This window comes from Ptychodera flava, chromosome 4 (assembly GCF_041260155.1).
Source record: "Ptychodera flava strain L36383 chromosome 4, AS_Pfla_20210202, whole genome shotgun sequence".
Classification (NCBI taxonomy): Eukaryota; Metazoa; Hemichordata; class Enteropneusta; family Ptychoderidae; genus Ptychodera; species Ptychodera flava.
Window position 1 is genome coordinate 14,000,458 of NC_091931.1, and position 14,719 is coordinate 14,015,176.

Below are 14,719 nucleotides of genomic sequence, written 5' to 3' on the forward strand. Positions count from 1 at the left end.
TAGTTGATTCTGAATGACAGCATAATTGTTATTACACTTATTGCACTGGCGTCGATGCGCTTGACATATGACTCATCATGATGAGACTACTGGTGAAATAGAAATCTAATTTTTAATGGATTTAATATTTGATGATTGGAGCTACTCGCGAAGTGTAAATTAGATAGTGCAAGTATTGCGAACAACAAAATGATCAGCGGGTCGAAAAATGTCTTTACATCTATTGGCTTCTCACCTTCATCACCGATTATTGTAACGCTAGAGGTTCGGTAGCATGTCCGTTTCGACACGACTTACGAGATTGAAAGCTTCAGATGAGCGCCGCTTATTTACAAAAAGTGAGCGATGCCTTTCGATTCTGAGTCATCAATACGATAGAGCCACAGAAATCAGGAACTGGTGCCTGTAATCTTTCTCCTCTGGAATTAACTGACAAAGCTTAAGAAACATTAAGTTTATTGCAGCTCATCCATACACGTTTCCTAATAGACAAGTCTCATATCTCAAATCTTCGACCTGTCTTTAACGTCAGAAATATTGCATAGTGCTCTTTATCTTTATCGTATCAAATATCCTCGAACGGCGCTAACAGTCAACCTTTCACCTTCTACCGCCCGCATATTCAATTTCATGGATAAAAAAATGCAGGCCGACCAATCAGAGCTGGCAGACGACAACTTGTGACACATGCATGCGTTTGTTACATAACCCCAAGGTTACGCGCCTCTTACGTGGATAATCGCAAAAATTTCCATTTTAACAAACATCCAGAAGCTTTGAAGCTCATTATTCTGAAATGTGTAGAATTCATTTGTTCAATAAAACAGTGTTTCAAGAAATGTCGAGATTGTCTGGGGGTTTTTGAAGACATACTGTAAATTCGGACATACAGTAGAAGCGAAACTCACTAAGATTCGACAGAGCGATTGTAACATGTAAATTTAACGATTAGAATAGGTTGAACCTCGGGGAGAGACATCCCAGCTCTCGAATGATTCGTGTGGACTCATTTCGAAGCTTGAAGAATAAATAAAGTCTTTACTATCTTGTTTTTGTCAGAATACAAAAAAAAACATTCTTCAACATTGCATTAACAAAGGGATAACAAGCTATTTTGAGTTTCAAATATCGGTAAGTTTTTGGCAATTTGTTTCCCAAGTGCCAAGGGTGACCGCTGACTTTTATTTTTATTTTGAGAGAGAATTGATTTTGCAAAATATTAATATTTTGAGGCGCCTACTACCTTAAGTTCTGTTGCGCAACTTCTCGTAGGTGGAGTATTGTACTGGAGACGTTCTTTGAACGACTAGTTGTTGCGCCTGACTGATTTTATACATCAGCAGTAAAGAAAACGACAACAAAAATCGATGTAAATATCAGATTATGTGTTTAAAATACTGGCCACCAAATTCACAAAATCCACTTCGTCGATGTTTCAGAAGACTTTAAACAATATTTGAAATCTGCTGAATCGTTGACGAACAGCAAAACGGAGCTCCACAACCCAACCTGGAAGACTGCTGCATCGTATCGAATGACTGTGCCACAGCAACGCTACAGTTTCACTTAGAACTAATCTAAAGTTATAGAAATGCGTAGATGAAAATTATTATCTGCTCCAAGGACACGGAAGAAAAGTGTAAATTAATCAAATATCACCGCTGACTTCTGGCAAAATTCTTTTTCATACGTTCGGCGATTTGCCAATTTTCAGTTAAGCCCACACGTTCATGCATGGCTAGAATCTCCCGGGGAAGAGAAAAGAAAACTCACAGTTTGACGTCACGTTTCATCCCGTCTCATTTGCCGAGATTCCGGATCAAGGGGGAATTATGTAGATGCTGGCACCGTGGCGCTCTCTGGTATATAAAGTGGCCTCGCTTCATGACGAGCAGACGACTCGATATGCTCCCGCTGATCACAGGCTACGCAGCTCGCAGTAACGTAGTGCATTAACACACCCGACAGCGCCACTGCAGCGCTGGACTGGTACTGTAGCTAGAAAATAAGACCAACTCCGCGGAGAGTTGTGATTTTGTTTCCCCGCTCCATGCAATATGATTTCGGCAAGCATGGCGTTCTTTCTGCAGAACACCACGAACATGACGAATCAGCACTGGCTGCAGTTTCTAGAGGCCCACCGGTCACTATTCGACAAATTCAACGATGACGACTACTATGGCGACTATAACGATCTCCCAGACGTTCACATAGCGGCAAAAGTGCTCCTTGCCACCATATTCATCCTGGTCTTTGTGATATGCGGCTTCGGAAACGCTCTACTTTGTTTCACCATATTTCGGTTGAAGCGCCTTCGGACGGTGACCAATCTTTTCATAGCCAGCCTGGCCATATCTGACGCGTTCGTGGCCCTGTTCTGCGCGCCTTTCGATGTCTACTACTACTTGGTGCAAGATTGGATTTTCGGCGAGACGATGTGCACGGTGGCGGCAACCTTGAAAATGGTATCCTTGTACGTCTCCGTCAACACTTTGCTAGCAATCGCCGTGGAAAGGTAGGAATGTAAAGGTTTTCTGTTAGCTCACTTCATAATGAGAAACAGAATTGACTTCTTTCAGAAACCCAGTTTACGTATAGAACGTAAACAGAGTTTTTAAACATTTCGGGAACAAATTTTCAACATTTCCAAGGTGATACGTATGGGTGATGGAAAGCTTTAAATCCAAACCTTATCAATACCACATGTTTCTCCCAAAGTGTACGATGTTCCTTTGTTTTTTGTGGGTTTTCCTTTTGACAACTGCGATAAAAGTCACTTTATATGTGTAGGGCTTTTCCCGCCTTAAATTATAGGGCATCGTCTGCACGCCACTTATCATCTGTCAAGTCGACAGCATAATTGCGATATCGCTAGCCCATGTTTTCTCCGAGTATCTCGTCTTCCCTGTTTTAATGGAGTTAGGTTTGATGTTTGAAGACCAAAAAAAATCGACAATCTCTGGTTTCCGAGCTGCCGTATCTCCAAGCGAAAGTTAATAAACCATTTACACGACTGTACATGTCACAACCGCAGCGATAACAAATAGAGAAACCACCCAGGAATTCCAAAGATAATCTGTGCGGGGCAAAAGTCACCCGTTTTCAAAACTAACACCAGTGGCTAATTGCTAATACATCAACACTTCAGCCAGTTAAGAACTTAACTAAGGGAATCTGATACATTCCGCGAAGGGTTTATACTCTTGAGGATGGAACGCTCCAGAAAAAAAGAAGAATTTTTGAAAAAGTTCTGTTGTTCGCTTGAAGGGTTCAATGCTGCGGTTTATGCTGAAGACTTCAAATTTCAATTATGCCAAGCGGTCTGCCGTAAACCGCTGGCTGTTGTGTTTAGCATAACGAGGGCTATTTCCGCCATAATGAAAAGGAATTAAACACTGATTTCATATTCGACACTCGATCGTCTCAACGGCAAATTCAAAGACTAGAGACCCCCGCGCCTTGTCACTGATTGATAAGTTATTCATTCCTTGTTGTGAAAGGCCTATAAAATCTTATTAACAAGTGTATTACGGGGCATGAGTCACTGAGCGCGGATAGATAAAGCGCTCGTGTCCATCTGTTTGATTTTTTCATCAACCGTTATGTCCATTTAATCTCGATACAGAGGGAGTAGCAGAAACGTCATTAATAGAAAAGAGTGGCGACGCTGTATAATTTGGAAATCAAATCAATTTGAATTGCACTACTTCAGGACTGGAGCATGGAATTCTCGATGGAAGTCCCGCGTCCAAAAAGATAAATTAAACTCATCTTCATCTTCTAGACGCGTGATTATAATGGCACCTTGGGACTCACCCAGCCACTCCTAAAAACAGGATTTGATGAATATTTCGCTGAACGTAGAACGGTTCTCCACTTTTCTTGATGCTAAATCGATATTTTCTCAAGTGTCGCTTGTCAAAACGTTAATGAATGGGGTTCTTCGAGATCACATGTTTATACATTTTCCATACAATACATAGATAGATAGCTACATAGACACATACATACATACATACATACATACATACATACATACATACATACATACATACATACATACATACATACATACATACATACATACATACATACATACATACGTACGTACGTACGTACGTACGTACATAGGTACATACATACATACATACATACATACATACATACATACATACATACATACATACATACATACATACATACATACATACATACATACATACATACATACATACATACATACATACATACATGTGTATAAATGCATATGTCATTCATACGCATGACTTCGGGTAGATAACAATTTTAACGCACGTGTTAGTGATTTTTACACGAGTGTATGTGATAAGCATATAATTTCTGCTCAAGTATTATGTGAGTCGCTTAGTACCGAGACGAACCTGTTTCTGCGTTACTGATCAATGCGGCAGTAGATTGCAAAACCATCGCGTATTCAGTTCGCTTCATTCTACAGGCCTTTAACACCGAAGCGAACGGTTATCCCTAGAGACTGATTGCTCTTTTCACTGAATGTGGTGTGATGACAAAACAAGTTATCTATGTGTGGCAGTGTTTTATGGAGCATAGTATTGTGATTATACACATGACGTGTGCCCTGCTGATTTTTTGGGGGAGGGTATACACGATATAGGTCCGAGGAATTGAGACTTTCGGTGTTGAAGCTACTGGACATCTTTTTCATGACCATTAAACGTCAGACAGAACTCTAGTCACTGAGGTCGCTGCTCTTTCCAATGTGCTTGAGCTTCATTGTTTGCACTGGCGAAAAACTGAAACGTTTGAAGTAGGACTGAACAATTCTGAAAACATTCAAGGTTTTTAGCAGGAGGGTTTACTGATGAACACACATGACCATCAGGGTTCTAAACAATGTACACAGCTTAATCCAATGAATGGAAACGAGGTCGTTGACGGTGTATCGATCACAGCTTGATACACGACCATTCCTTTATTGAATGACTGCAGTCTCGTTATGAGACAAACACTACTTGATGTGACGTCAACAATGTTCCTAATAAGGACATCACCATCAACTAGCACAGAACGGCCCTAACTGTTAAGCAATAGAACGACACGCATGCTCTCTCTCTCTCTCTCTCTCTCTCTCTCTCTCTCTCTCTCTCTCTCTCTCTCTCTCTCTCTCTCTCTCTCTCTCTCTCTCTCTCTCTCTCTCTCAGTGCGCATGATCGCATATGGATGGTTGCTTATGGCGACGAGGATAAGAAAATTAGCTGACGAGAGAAATCAAGCGACGTATTCGTTATCTCTTCAGTGACAGATGAAAAAAGTGTGGCAATGATCACGCAGGATTTGAACTCCCCTCTTTCGACGAATTAGTTTAAGCTGATTGTAGTGTTAATCTCAGTCGGCCTCTGAATGAGACTATTAAACACACAGTATCTCATCAGCGAAGAAATTTTAAAGGGCCTTTTGACAATCCCTGGGATCGCCTTTGTTCTAGTCCATATGAGGATTACGGAGGTGTGATAGCCCTTCGTTTTCCATTGAAATTGTAATTTAGTAAGTAAATTTTCTGATGAGACATTCTGGTGCCAACAGAGGCAAAGGATATGGAAACACCACAATTCTTGCGACTAAGTCTGTGAGATAAATACCAGGTGTATTCATTTAGTACCTTTGAAATCACAAATATTGGTGTATGACGGAGTGAGCGGATCTGTTTGCTCTGTTGCATGCTGCGTTGTTCTCTGAAATATCAAACTTGCATGTGGTGGAAGTAGGTGTGTATCGATGCAATGGTAGAGAAATCGTTCGCAAAATGTTTCTATTATAACATCGCTAATGGACGTCCTACGTGCTAACGAGTCCGTAAGCTCTGTGCTCATCACAATGCATTTGCACTTATGCGGTTTCATTGCCATCCTCGTATCCAGCAGATTTTACAGACTGCACGCACAGGCGACCGATGAAAAAGCTCGACCAAAAGCAACACGGATTCCCCCGAGGCCTTAATACTTTCCGCCGAGCGACGATGCAATCGTGTCTACTTTGTTCATTCGGTTGACAAGGCGCCCATTTACAACGCATACACGTTTACACGTACACGTAGGAAAAGGTGAACCGTCATCGTTCGACAGTATATCTTGATCGTCTACCGTCTCCTCATAAGTTGAGTGTCCGCGTTTTCACCAACCGTATTGGACACATCTACTTTTTCATGGCGTAAACTTGTCTGCTTTCTCCCGCTTTATGGGGCTTCCCTTGAATTACAGCTTCATCGTTTCAGTGCTACCGTCGCGTATCGGCCATGCTAACCGCAGAGTAATATAATGCATGTTTTCCAGCAGCGCGCTGCTTCACAAATGGCCTGCTTAGTCGCAATTTGATGACCTTTGTCGGCTCAAAACGCGCAATTTGACAGTAATGTGGCAGAATAAAGAATTAAAGTTTCATTTTACACCTTACTTGTCAACAGAGGAAAAACGCACTCACACGGTTTTTTTTGTCAAGACTCCATGCACAAAATGGTAAAATAGGGTAGGAGATAAATGACCAAAGATTTGTCTACAAATTCCTAGAGTTCGCAGACTTCAAAGATTCCGACGTAAAAGGAAGAGCTCTTTTGATCCGCTATTTGGCATCAGCCTCTAAGATAAAAGTCGGTAAGAGTCAACATTTAACAGGCGATGTGCTTTTAGTACCTTAAACCAAGGCCAGGAATTAAATAACAGCTCGTAACAGACTTTCTTTTACTGGAAGCAATTAATCCTGCAGTTTCAAATTGGTTTGTTGGCATCGCGTGAAGTTCGTCTGGTCCATTCCAGCATCGACGCAGCGGTACGTTTCCCGTGTGGAATATCGCCGCAGACGTAAACAGTTTTGCATAAACCCAACCTTTGACGTTAAATTCGAGTTATGTGTGCATACTTTGTGTTTGTCCTACGGAGCCTTAAAAGCATCATTCTCGGCGAGGTACCTTAACAAAGAGCGCAGCTTCAATATCGGACGAAATGAAAGAAGCTTTATTTAGAAAGTTTTTTTAAGGTAGAAGGCGCCTCGGGGACAGATATTCGGACTCTAAAACTTTTACATTCCTTTTCTGATCTACCACTTGTGGGGGTTCATTTTAAAGGTCTTGGTGTAAGAAAGCTTTTCACTATCTAAGCTTTCGGAAAATTCTAAATTTTATTTTTCTCCATAGAGTTAACACTTGGACGGCGGCCATTTTGAATTTCAAATAACGGTAAATCTTGGGTTATTTTTTTTTGTTGCTTGTACCAAAAATTGCAAGGTGAGCCCAATTTTGTTTGATTAAGAAAGATAATGGTTGAAATATTCCTTGAGGAAAGTTTGAGCAAAAGTTTAAGTATTTCACTTTCGAGACGCATACTGCCTTAGGCTATGTTGAAACACGGAACATGTCCGCTTTTATGAGACACCGGAATCCCCTATTGGACTAGTGTCTACCTATGGTAAAGTCACCCGCCCCGCTGACAATAACGAGATTAGTGTGGTTGAGGAATTGTGTTTAGACAAAAAGTCACGTTTGGATTTAAAATGTTTACAACCGAGGAGCTGAAAATTGATTGAGTTTAAGGAGGCTATTAAACTTACAAAATATGAACTCTGAAGAGAATGCATGCATTTATCTGGATCATCGAGTCCTTGTTTTTTTTCTAATCTTGTTTTGAAAAACATCATTTGCCCTGTTGTAACTCCTAAGATAGAGCTACTGATTCTTTGGAAATTCGAATAAGGCTTCGAAAGTCCCCTTAACCCAGATACACATGCCTCGTAATAAAGGTAATGGCACCTTCATAAAGTAGCATATTTTCACCCCCTGCCCCCGTGATGCTGTTAATGCTTTTTGTGAATGCCAAACATTGAACTTCGCACCGACCGAAATTCACAATTATTAAATGCGTAGGTGGAAAATGGCTGCTTAGAGACAAAAAACAGGTCATCCCGAAAGAATGGGTGAATTGGCGAACAATTGAAGTCATAGACATCCACAGAGTGTCCCCGAAAAAGAAATGTATCTCAAAGTATGCAAGTGTATTGAATTCTAACCTGAGGAGCGCTCAGTCGAAATGATTGAGCGAGACCGTCATTAAAATATAACACATTGAACAGAGAGCTCCAGTGACGTCAGACGCTGTCAATATTTTACGCCTGAAACCGGGTACCTGAGAACATTTCAAAATCCAATGGTTGTGCAGACTTCATGAAGGCCAAAGATAAACACGCCGTCAACTGCAGCAAGTTAGTAGATGTCTTCCTTGACAAGGCATAATCTAATAATTAGAAATACCATTCTCGTAAGCCAGAGCTTGTTTCTCTTCTCAACGAACCCACGCAAAAATTGCCTCTTTCCGGTAACGCGAGTTGCTATTGCCGTAAAGTGGGCTGTAGTTCACGACGATGGGAAGGACACGGTGCCATTGATAGTGAGCAGATTTCGATGTAAGATAATGCTAATTAACAAGGAACGACGTACGACTACAGGTTCTTTCATTGCAAACAATGAGATAGCACCTACAATTTTCGAGCCAATAGTAGATTTTTGAATATATCTTTCCCATAAATTAAACCATAATCAAACTTCAACGTCAGATACTCTGCAACGACTATTTATCGTGCTTCAAACAACACCCGTGATCTCGGTAAATGTAAAGCTACAAATACTCGTGTCCGATAGTTGTCGCTGCATCCGTTGTTCGGTGTTAATGTTTAGATTTTGGGAGTATCATTCAATTAAATCCCTAAATCTAAATGAAAAAGGCCACATTCAATGCAATCATGATATATTTCTATATTGCTAAAACGATATATTTTGTAAAGACAGGTACTCCATTTTACTTTTAGTGCCCACAGATTTAGCAGACGCCATAAACATGGGTAGTGGTCATGCGTATCGCGTAGATTTTGAACGTTTAGTTGGCCTCATGGCGGGTCAAACAATTCTTGTCTACAAAGTGGACAATGCCTATTGCTGACGGGGGGGGGGGATTTCAAACTTTGCTGATCCTTCAACTCGTTATTAATCAAATATTTCTCAAAGAATTGAGAGGAAACGAGGCTCCGTGCTGCACGTATTTAAGACAATTATTATTTCTACATTCTGTTTGCCGAATATCCGGGGACCGTATACTGGGTGGAGAGTCCACTGCATCGTAGATACCGACCGTCGCTGCTTCACAAGCAATCTGTGACATAACATGACGTCTAGAAGTTAAGTGACCTCATCCACCGTTTCGAAATCATCCAAAAACGCCGTTCCGTGTACTTTTAAATCAAAAGAAAGTTAAAGGGCCATTATTTGTAACTTTTGACCATTTTTTACCTCGGAAAAATTCCATGTTGGAGGCTCATATTTGTTGCAAAATGTTGTTTTACGAAGAAACAAACATGATTAGTGATGTTATAGCCACATAAAACTGCTAATTTTTGTTCAAACGTGTTGCCCTTCCGAGCTCGTTTGTTGACGTCTGGCATGTACAAGTTCACGCTTATTGCAGGATCAAAACAACATTGCGTCGTGGATTGCCAGACATCTGCATGATCTGGCTACGCAACGTGCTCGGAAAATGGACTACGACGTAAGTACCGGGCATAAGTAATGAATATTTATTTTGAAATCGCTGTAAACGGCTCGCACAGGTGCAGAAGAATGCCTACGTTGCATTCCGCGTGTTAACAGAGTTTGTATTTCTGTCCGGACAAAAATTGAAATTTTCGTTGTAAAATCACATGTTATTTAGTTGTAGGGCACGTAATGTTTCCGAATAATATGCGATTCGCTGTTATTTGACAGGCTTTTCAACATGAGCCAGTGATCATTTCAATCAAAACTAACGGAAAAATCGCCAGAAGATACAGCTAATGGAACTTTAAGCTAATCATGACCGATTGTGGCATATCCACAACAGATGTCTTCATCAATAAGTTGTGATTGTGATTACAGGGATTGTGATCGTGTATATGCATTTGTAAGCTGACAGTGGAACAAACTTTAAATCATCGTCTTTCACAGTGAGGAAGAAAGCGATCATTGTAGAAATCTTTGATGAGAGAAGCGAATATTTCTCAAACTTACAGATATTAGAAATCAAAGTCACCTGTATTAAGTGTATTACTTGTAACGCTATGTGTGCGAACTTACCTTTCTCTTATAGATACGATCGCACAAGCTTTGGCCGCTGATGAATATCTTTTGTAAAGCTATTGAGAATCTGTCACAAAGGTCAATTCTACCTTATTAGTACACAAGGAGAAATGATTTCAAAAGTGTCTTAAAATAATTCTTGAGATGTAATATTCTCAGATCACAGTCACGAAGGGATTTCACCAGATGTTCCTAAATGCCAGATGGCCTGTATTTTAATCTTTGAAGGACAGTACATAGCGGCGGCCATATTGGTTTCGGGGTGTATGTATGCAAATTAGCTCACGTGTCATCGCTAACCAATATAGTTTTCCCAACAAAAATAAAGCCACTTTCCGAAAATTCCCCAAATTGTCGGTGATTTGCATTTTCGACATCAATACGTTTGTACGACGGGGTTTGTTGTAAAGTCCCATGAACATTATGCAGCATCATACGAAATGAAAACTCATGGTGTCTATTATCCATGAATATATGTATAAAGTTCATTTAAGAAGTGGTGATCGCTGTAAAACAGTAGGCGACTAGTCTTGCCATGCTGAGAAACTGGGTAATGTGATCAGGCAAGAATGCGATGTACCTAGACCCAGTTGGTACATCTTTAATGAAAAGCTGGAAGGAACGAGCATAGATTTCAGCCTTAGAGCACGTACATTGGCTCATTCCAATTCATGGATAACTGATCTGTGCCCATTATCAACACATAAATATTTCAGTAACACCGTATCAACATTAAAGCGCGTCTTGCATGCGATTGGCAACAGGTCCTTTGAACGATTCGGTCTGGAACACTCACACGTGCATCCCAGTTCGACATCATGAAATTGTTGAGTGTTACTGCAAACGCACGCTCTATACCATTTTATACCCATAGAAATCTTATAGTAATAAATAATCAAATATCCGCAGATGGATTGGTCGATTGATTGATCGATCGATTGATTGATTGATTGATTGATTCTTGCATCGTAGTGATTTACTTTGTTTTTGTTTGTTTGTTAGGTAGGTAAGTAGTTGGTTACTTAGGTAGTTAGTTCATGAATTACATGTAGATATTAATTATTTGATCAGTCAGTCGGTCAGCCAATGGTCAATTAGGTCAGTAGTCAGTTCGTCATATTTTCATTCGCTCGTTTGTTAGTTTGTACTTCTAACCTCCATTCCCCCATTTGCTCATAAAATCTGACTATCTGAAAACTTTTATTTATCGAATAATCGAAGTCGTCATCGTTTCTGATTGGTGCGCATTTCAAATAAAGTTAATATCTTACTCAGTTCACGAAATCCCTGATTATTTGTAATTTTGGGGCTCTAATTGAATTTTGTGAAGTTTTCTGTACGAAAACTTTTTTATGATCATGCTAAAATGTACCACCACGATGAAATCGCATTGTAAAGTGTGGTGAATTCTCCGCAGAGAGGGTTCAGTTTCCATGAATTCACGCTACACAGTTCATACAATGCCGACATTGAAACGGCAGGCCATAGGGATTTGCCATATGCCATGTTATTGTTGTAGCTTTTTTTCGATTTTCATTCAAAGGCTTGTTTAGAGTTGGAAGATTTTTCTTCTTATCAATTATGCACAAGAGGGGTCTTCTTTGAGGAGGAAAACGATACAATGAGTTGAGTGAATTGACTTTGATGTACACATTTACTTGTCTGTGCTTTCGTAATTGACAATGTCCTTGTAAATCCATTTGTCTCAATTATGTGACTTTTCTTCAAGAATGAGCAGAACGCTTTTCAATCGCGAGGAAATCCCATTCTCGTCCCTTGTCCTCGAGGGAGGTGCCTTACAGGCGGAATACCTTTCAAAAAATTCGGCAAAAAATTATTCTAAAAGCGACCGTTTTTAAGTTCAGCGCCATACATACGTCTGACATCATGTCCGGTAATCGAAATAGTACTTATCGCGGCCGGTGTTGGTGTGTCTAATGTCTTCGCTGTAATGCTTAAAGCCCCACTTTAGCATTATTTTTATGATTTTACTTTCAAACTAAAATATGTTTGTGAGAATGTACTAATTTAGGTGTGTGTATACACTTATTGTTATTAACTACCAGCTGGGACTGTATTTACAATTTTGAACAAGATTACACTGCGATTAAATGTTTGCCCAAACATTAAATCGCAGCCCAATGCGAAAAAGAAAAAAACTTGGATACTGTGCATATCTGCCCTGAAATCTTCACACAAACTGCTCAGAGTAGTCCAATGTAATGCCTAGGGGTGAATGTTTTCAACTGTGACATTGTCTGTTCTGTTTCCTTTGTAATATTATCAATTTTTGAAAATGGCGGGAAATCAAAATGACTGTTAAAATTTGAATTGACTTCTCAAATGTTTCACAAAGGAATTTTTCCTAATGCAGTAAAAGCCCGTATCCCTTCAGAGGGTAGAATTCAGAGAAACCCAGGAGAGAATAGGAAGATATTTTGAGGTCAACAAATTGCAAGAGTTACAGCTAGTAGGACTTTAATATAACCAAAACGTTGATTGATCATACTACGGTGATATTCTCGTTCATACAGGCGGGAATGATCGGAGAATGGCTTGCCTTTGAGCCAACCTCCATTGGGTTTATAGGCACATCAAAAAGGACGGTTTATACGTTTGCTTATACTTTCCTCAAGGCAACTTTAAACCATTGCCTTTCACGATCAAGCATTAAAATTATTGATCACCATGCAAATGGTGAGCTTAGTGTAACGGATTACCTAACATTTACCAATATTTGAAATTCAAAATGGCCGCTGTATTGCCCGAATGATATGTACGGGAAAATATCGATTTTGAAGAAAAACGACGAGTTATATGTACGGGAAAATATCGATTTTGAAGAAAAATGACAGTGAAAACTTATTTTATTCCGCAGGCCTAATAATGAGACCAGCGAAATAATGCAAATATTTCAGTGTACCAAAATTTGTCTTCGAGGCATACTCTATCCTGCAGACGATTTATTTGCCAAAACTTGATGCGACTGAAGCTGTAGATTCTCCCCGGCGCCGGCCACCAAAGATAAAAGCGCGGTCGTTCAGTGTATTGTAATCTTTAGTCATCTTGAAATGTGAAGTGGCTTAATCGTAAATGTTTTGGATAAAGTGAGACCCTTCACATTATTCTAAATCCTCTTTATCTCCAGTTGTGTTCAGGTGTTGAAAGCGATGACCGTTGGTTGCCTATCTCAAGAGTGTCTGGTGCATAAGTATGCATATTGGACTTGGTCGTAAGTCATTTTGGTATGCCACCCAAGTGGAAGGATGTTTGTCTTGGAAATTCTGGCATTGTGTGACAACGGATGACATGTCGCTATCTGTTACGAGATCTTTGTATCTTAAAAATCTTAAAATTGTTCGAAATGCGAAATACAGCGTACAAAATATTTACTAATCCTAGATAATCTTTCGAGACATGCAGACCGCCAAAAAATTATAATCCACCCAGGCCTTCTCGTACACTTGAATTCATTTTCCGTTTTACCAACGAAGTTCATGTAACTTGATATATTTCATTTTCTTCATTTATCATACACTGAAGATTGAATCAACATATTAAATATTTACATTCGAAAATTAAAGCAGCGATATAGCAATAAATGTGACAGATGCGGCACCGCTTCCTGACCTATATTTTTCTCTGGTAAGAGTACTTTGAAAGATGGTAAAAATGTAAACCTGCTGTTTATATTCACATTTCTTAATGATCACTATTTTTATCTTGCACAAACTCACTTCGCTTCGGAAAACATACAAACATGATAATCAACAGATAACTGGCTGTAATGCAGTCACAATAGTTTGGTTACTAGTTCATCCTTTTCAAACAAATATTTGCAACGCGATTTTTGGTAAGTTTAACAGTTTAAGGCCGTTACATAATGTTACTATGCAGTAATACCATTTCCTTAAATTAAGGTTGAACGTGCCTCGGGGATAGATATTCGGAGTCTCAAACTATTATAATTATTTTGTCTGATATACCACTTGTGGGGGTTCATTTTAAAGCTCTTGGTGTAAGAAAATTATTTATTTGCTTATTTTTACGAAATTCGGTAATTTGATTTTTCTCCATAGAGTTATAAAAGGGATGGCGGCCATTTTGAATTTCAAATATCGGTAGATCTTGGGTTATTTGTTTCTCTATCAACAAAATTTACATGATGACCCCCGATTTTTATTCTTGATTTTGAAAGAGAATGGTTGCATCCTTGAGGAAAGTTTGAGCAAAAGTTGAAGTCTTTCACTTTCGAGGCCCATACTACCTTAAGGCTAAAACTTTTATTTATTTTTTCGTCGTTCTAGGAAAGCAAGATTACTCATGAAATTTACCTTTGTATTGACAATAAAATATTCAAGGATCCTTGATGGCGTACATTTATATGCCTGAGAGGTTCTATATAGAATTTCGTTCCTCCTTTCGTATATGATCTCGATGTATTGTAATAACGTTCAAATTTCTGAATCATGCTTAAACACAGTCAAATTTCATTCTCTAGCTCCTTAATGATTATCTTTTGAAAAACTAATAAAAATGTAAAGATTAGCTAAAATGATAATGATGTTTGAC

The 14,719-nt window shown here is 39.4% G+C and overlaps 1 protein-coding gene across 1 annotated transcript in view; it reads left to right on the plus strand.

Moving 5' to 3' along the window:
• The first annotated feature begins 1,941 nt into the window (after window positions 1-1,941).
• Window positions 1,942-14,719, plus strand: part of LOC139130955 (prokineticin receptor 1-like) — a 39,231-nt gene continuing 26,453 nt past the window's right edge. The window contains exon 1 of the mRNA XM_070696811.1: window positions 1,942-2,515. Coding sequence (XP_070552912.1) covers window positions 2,058-2,515 — 458 coding nt within the window. The 5' untranslated portion in view covers window positions 1,942-2,057. The remainder of the gene's footprint in view (window positions 2,516-14,719) is intronic.